Source organism: Phocoena phocoena, chromosome 11, assembly GCF_963924675.1.
Source record: "Phocoena phocoena chromosome 11, mPhoPho1.1, whole genome shotgun sequence".
Lineage (NCBI taxonomy): Eukaryota > Metazoa > Chordata > Mammalia > Artiodactyla > Phocoenidae > Phocoena > Phocoena phocoena.
In genome coordinates this window covers 65,393,290-65,399,918 of record NC_089229.1, presented here as the reverse complement: position 1 = coordinate 65,399,918, position 6,629 = coordinate 65,393,290, and the positions used below count along the sequence as shown (strand labels likewise).

The window sequence follows — 6,629 nt, the reverse complement described above, 5'->3', positions numbered from 1 at the left end:
AGAAGGAAAATTATATAAAAGTTTTGAGTGGAACAAATTTATAAAGTACAAATTAGTTCTGTTCCTATATTTAAAATACATGTGATCAGGCTACTACCAAAAAAAAAAGAAAAAAACAGGTACATGTAAGAACTTAAAATTCCACATCATAACAGTCAGTTAGTTCTATGCTTTACATCACCGCGCCTTCCTATTCCTGTCCAAAACAAAGCTTTGTTTTGCAGCATTCAGCATTTTTGTTTGTTTTCTTTTTTATTATTTTTATTTTTATTGAAATATAGTTGATTTACAATGTTGTGTTAGTTTCACACGTACAGCAAAGTGATTCCGTTTTATATATATATATATATATATATATATATATATATATATATATATGTTTTGTTTTGGTTGTAAGTATGTTAGTTTTTTTTTTTCTCTCTTTTTTTTTTTTTTGCAGTACGTGGGCCTCTCTGTTGTGGCCTCTCCCGTTGCGGAGCACAGGCTCCAGACGCGCAGGCTCAGCGGCCATGGCTCACGGGCCCAGCCACTCCGCGGCATGTGGGATCTTCCTGGACCGGGGCACTAACCTGTGTCCCCTGCATCGGCAGGTGGACTCTCAACCACTGCGCCACCAGGGAAGCCCAGTATGTTAGCTTTTATCTCAGCTCAGCCCATCCTTTAACCAAGCATCTGGATTAGGACCAGCCAAGATCAGGCTCTCCAAACTCCCCACTCTAGCACTGTCCATGTCCCCTTGCCAAAGGCAGCATGCGTTTCCTAGGAGCAAGGGTTTGAGGGCTGAAGGACCCTAGAGAAAAGGTTGAATTCAGAGATCCTCTGCAAACTCCCTGCCAGCCAGGCTCTTTCACACTCAGCATTGGGGTCATCAGGGCCCCTGGAGGCAGCCCCTCCCCTTGCTGGAGAGTGTCAGTGGTTCGAAAGAGTTTTCCCTTGTGTCCAGACTCCCTTGTGACCTTGAACAAATCACAGCATCTCTGAGTCTGAGATTCTCCAAATATGAATGATGAAAAGAGTGATGATTTCAAAGGTTACACAGATCACAGAATTCTTCCTAATTACTTAAATGGCAGGAACTGGAATAAAATGTTTTCCTATAGGCACTTCCCTGGTGGTGCAGTGGTGAAGACCACAGGCTCCCAACGCATGGGGCACGGGTTTGATCCCTGGTCAGGGAACTACTATGATCTCGCAAACCGCACAGTATGGCAAAAAAAAAAAAAAAAATTAAATTAAAAAAATGCTTTTCCTGTAATATCTTTGGGGCTGAAGGATCTTATGTAACCGGTGAGGTCTGTGTTTAAAAGGCAGTGGCAGGGACTTCCCTGGCAGTCCAGTGGTTAAGATTTCACCTTCCAATGCAAGGGGTGCGGGTTCGATCCTTGGTCAGGGAGCTAAGATCCCACATGCCTTGGGGCCGAACACCAAAACATAAAACAGAAGCAATATTGTAACAAATTCAATAAAGACTTTAAAAATGGTCCACCTCAAAACATAAAAAAAAAAAAAAAAACACCGGGCAATAAAGAACTGTCAATGCGACTGAGCAGTGGCTAACATCCTATTCCCTCGGCACCCATCACCCACTCCTTAACCCCCAGCTGACCAGCATCTGCCACTGGGAGCCTGGCTTGGCACTTATCAAGCTGTCACCAAGTACCCAGTTCCCCCAAAACCTCCATTGCCAAAGTCAGTCTTCCCTCCTCCTCTGGTTCTCCAGTTCTCCAAATATTTGTTACTGTTGCCTAATTCCATCTTTTAAAAATTCTCTTCTCTTGGCCCCAGGGACAACACATCCCTGATTCATTCTCCTTTGCCATTTTCTGACCTCTCTTTTGTCTCATTCTTTGGCTCCTTCTCCGTCCCCATAGTTAAAAATAACCACTTTTTGACCCTCTTATCTTCGCCAGGAAGAATCCCAAAACTGAGCTCTCCTCGAAACCCTGTCACTAACTCACTGTGTGGCCTCAGACAACCCACAACCCTCTCTGGGTTTCCTTTATCCCTGAGAAAGGAAAGGAGCTGGACTTGATGATCCAAAATCATAGTCCCTCGGAGTTTGGCAGTGCTACACTAGTCTGTCCTAATCCCATTCCTGTCCTCCATCAGCATATGGTACATTTTCAGAAAACCAGTCCAAGTCTGTAATGGAGCTAAGACCACCAGGAAGTCATCAATTCCAGGGTAGAAGAAACCTTAGACATCACCTAGTCTGAAATTTTCATTTCATAGCTGAGGAAACTTAGGTCAAGAGTGGGTACTCGGGGCTTCCCTGGTGGCACAGTGATTGAGAGTCCGCCTGCCGATGCAGGGGATGCGGGTTCGTACCCCGGTCCGGGAGGATCCCACATGCCGCGGAGCGGCTGGGCCCATGAGCCATGGCTGCTGAGCCTGCGCGTCCGGAGTCTGTGCTCCGCGACGGGAGAGGCCACAGCAGTGAGAGGCCCGCGTACCGCAAAAAAAAAAAAGAGTGGGTACGCGATTACCTCACAGCAGGGATAGGAATGAGGAGGAGGTCTCCGGGGCTCTCACATGTTCCCATATCAGAGCTTAAATATCTTCCAAACCTGGTTGAAATGTATAATGGTATCAGAGTAAAATGTGATATAGAAGGTATAAACTGGGTAGGGCACTTTAAGAGCCTTTTCCCCTCTTTAAAAAAAAATAAACTCTGTGCTGTAACTCTAAGAAATCTGGAGAGGTATTTGCTATAGAGGGTGCTTGTAGCAAAATCAGATCACATAAAACATCTTAGATGTATATTTTTAAATAGGCAAATAAAACAGAACATCAAGTCGCAGAACACATATATTTACAATAATTCAAATGTCCAAAGCACAATACAGTGGTATCTCTTTAACAGTTCATATAATTTAAGACATACATTCACACAAGCATATGAACAAATACTAGTCTCCTAGACCAAAGGCTGAAGAAGCTACTCAGACGTTTTGGCACTGACGCCTACATATTTATGGCAACAAATAATGATGGCTTTAAACTTTCAGTAAGATCTTTTGCACAAAGATAGGAAATGTACAGAATGGGAAGAAGACAGTCAAACAAATGTACCTTTACTGTACTATTTATCTAACACCACATGGGATGAGGCACCGCTCAGTAAATTTGATCAGGATAGTCTATTTACTCTGGTCTGCAATGATGACATGAACCGAATTATTCCCAAATCTAACTTTACTTTGCGCTTTATAAATAATCGCTGCTTGGTTCTTCCTTCTGCATCTTTCAAAAATGAACACAACACTTTTCTTTAACGTAACTCAACTTTGGTGCCAATAAGTTAGTAAAATCCCTTTTTTAAGAATACGAAAAAAAAAAAAATACGGAAAAAAAAAAAAGAAAAAAAAAAAAAGAATACGAATACTTGGAACTTATTTTTTCTTTTAAGAATCCTGAGTGAAAGGACAGTGTCAGTGATATCACCTCCAGGCCAGCTTTGAAATGATCAGTGGTGCTAAAGACTAAGATATTATCTAGAACTTAAACTCTGAAAAACAGCCCCATCTTTCTCTGGCACGAACCTAAGTGCTTCAGGACATTTCCTATTAACCAGGGAAAGAGACCCTTTGGTTGTATTTCAGAAAAACAAAAACAACCCCATTTCTGTCCTTCTGTTTATTTCTGCAGACCACACACAAAGCTGAATATGAAGAGATTCGATCACTACATCATAAAAATACAGGCACAAAATTAAGTGGACGCCACAAAGGGTGTGTCTGAAAACACTGAATTGACTGAATCTGAATCAGATTTCACCCTCGTGGACTTTAAGATGCCCTCAGCTATGACCGTTTCACTGGGAAAGAGCCTGACTTTCCCATTCTGCCCTGTTGCAGTATCCTTCAGGGGTTCCAAAAACACCACTCTTTTCCCGGCCCCTGCCTTCCGTTCATCGGCGGGGGCATCGCTTTCAGGGCCAGAACTGAGAATAGATGCATGGGCATTGCTTTGGTTTAGCATATTTTTTCGTCTCTTGGGTTTACATTTGCAGGGACACGGTGTCAGATAGAGGTACAGAAGTACCAAAACAATGCTGGCCACACAGGCTGCAAGAGTGGTAAAAGCCGTGTTAAATGCCTCGTGAGCATGGGATCTGTTTACGGTGAAATTGCTCACGTTTATTGTGATATCCACAGTTTCATTTAACAGACGTTGCCGATTCATTGCAACACAGGAATACACTCCAGCATCCTCGAAACGAGGACTTTCTATAACCAGACTTCCATTGGGAAATATGTGAAAGTTTTCTATCTCTTTATCGGGCTCCAGCACTCTGTTATCTGGACCGACCCACATGAAATCGGTATTCACGTTACCAGTCTTGCTATCACAGTGGACAATCAGCCTCTCCCCCACTTGAGCCTCATGAATAAAGCCAAGGGCACGGAAGGAACCATTGATGATACTGTCAGAGCAGTTCATAAAGCTATCCTGGAGCAGAAGCACCTGATGGAAGTGCCTAGCGTCAGACCACAAGCGACAGGTATAATCATTCTTAAAATCCATCACTGAGCTGAAGTGCCTACGATACCAAAAGGTCAGCAACGAGTAAAGGGAACAGTCACAGACAAATGGGTTTCCATGAAGGTAGATGCCTCTCAGCTGCCTTCCTGGCACTAAATTTATATGATGCATCGGCAGGGAGGGGATCCGGTTATAAGAAACATCTAGAAACATCAGTTCTGCCAGCTTGAACCTTCCAACGTACAAATCCATGGGAAACTGCGTGAGAAAGTTTCCACTTAAGTAGAGTTTCTGCAGTTGGGAGAGCCCTCCAAACGCTGAAGGGTCGAGATAGGAGATGTGATTGTTGTAAAGCAGGAGCACTTCCAGAACCTTCAACTCCTGGAACACTGCACTTTTCACAGTCTTCAGCTTGTTGGATGATAAGTCAAGACACTTCAGATTTGGAGTGCTGGAAAAACTGTCCGTAGAAATGCTCGTGATGTTGTTATGCCGAATAATGAGGGTGTTCAGCTTTACAAACGACACGGGAATCCACTCAGAATCCAGGAGCCCGATTCTGTTATAACTCAGATCCAGTCTCTTGATCAGTCTGAAAAGGTTCCCAGGCACCTTGGACAGGTTTTTGTTGGTGCAGCTGACGATGTCAGTGGCACAGATGCAAGCGGTGGGGCACACCCCGGAGGCCCCACGGCTCGCAGTCACCGTGATCACCAACAAACACAGCAGTTCCCTGCAGCCCGGTCTGACAACTCCAGGCAGGGTGGGCAGTGCGTGTAAACGTAAAGACATTATGGTCGCCTCTAAGGCTCTTCCAGGCGCCTTTTCCACCAGCTCAGCCTCCCACCAGTGAACCTGGTAAACAATCAATATTTAAAGAGGGGTAAAAAAGCAAAGTTAACTAGCACTAGTTAGCCCTTAAGAGTAATATCTGGCTTTCTTTCCAATAACTTTTGAAATGGAGGTTGTTGTTTTTTTCACACTGGGGAGCCTACGTGTCCTTTTTATTGTTGGATGCAATTTTTCCTGAGTTACTCCTGCTTACAGACATTTACAGTCCCATTCTATCAACACAACCGTCTCAATATCAGAAACTCAATTGTTTTTTAAGGTGCATCCTGCGTTGTTTTTTTTAACTCTCTCCAAGAGTCACAAAAATATACAAACGCATCTTATAAACAATTACACGGAAATACTTAGCAAGCCACCCGTCCAGAAAGCAACTCACGGAGCTGGGAAGCCTCACGGGCTCCGGAGATAGGCCGCCGACGGTGGTGTCTTCTGCAGGTCTGTGCGTCTGTCTGTCTGTCACTCCGGCATCTTACGCGTTCCTTTCCCTTTAGCTCCCGGCGGGCGGCAGCCTCTCGCTGGCTCGCAACTTTGGGGAGTTTCAGGCAGCCGCAGCGGCGGCAGCAACCCCGGGCGCAGGGAACGTCTCGGCCGGCTGCGGTTGCTTCTCCCCGGCTCTCTTCATTGCTCTGCTGAAGGTACCGCCTGGGCGCTCTGGCCGTCGCGTGCCCGCGCGCGGGGCGCCTTGCTCCCGGAGCCTGGTCCAAGGGGCGGAGGCGCGGGGAGCGGGTCGGACCCGGCCCCGCCTCTCCGCGCACCGGAGGCTGCAGGGCCCGGGTTCCCGGGCGGCGCCAGCCGGGTTTTATCCCCGCGCGCCCGGGGTCGGGTGCGGGGCGGGGAGACCGGTCCCGCCCCCGCACGTTCTCCCTCCAGCGGGAACCAGCTCCCGGGCTGCGGGCCGGGGGCGCGCGGCGCGGGTAGGGGGCGGCGGCGCAGCCAATCGGGGCAGCGGCCGGCGCCCCCTTCGCCCCCACCCGGCAGCCCCGCCGCCAACTCCACCACCCTCCCCCCACTCCCGGGTCCCGGGAGAGCGGCCGCGCGGGTGGGGCGGGTGGGGGGTGGGCACCTGAGGCCGTGGCCGGCGTCCCCCGGCGTGAGGACGCGGTCTCGCACTCCTGCCAGTCGCGTCCGCGAGCCCAGCCGGGGTCAGCAGGGTGATAGGGTTGGGAGAGCTTAAGGGACACGCCCAGTCCCGGAGGGAGAGGTCGCACCCTTCAAGACCCACTTCGCCGCGGCAGCGCAGGTCGCCTCCCTCTCCCACCCAGTCCGCTGAGCTCCCCGACCTCTTTACGGCT

The 6,629-nt window shown here is 47.9% G+C and overlaps 1 protein-coding gene across 1 annotated transcript; it reads right to left on the bottom strand.

Annotated features, from left to right (window-relative positions):
- Window positions 1–3,711: 3,711 nt before the first annotated feature.
- On the bottom strand, window positions 3,712–6,091 carry AMIGO2 (adhesion molecule with Ig like domain 2). Its single transcript, XM_065887994.1, has 2 exons — window positions 5,714–6,091; window positions 3,712–5,340 (listed from the first exon to the last, which is right to left on the bottom strand). Exon 2 carries the CDS (start codon window positions 5,275–5,277, stop codon window positions 3,712–3,714), a length of 1,566 nt encoding a protein of 521 aa, XP_065744066.1. The 5' UTR covers window positions 5,278–5,340; window positions 5,714–6,091.
- Window positions 6,092–6,629: the final 538 nt, after the last annotated feature.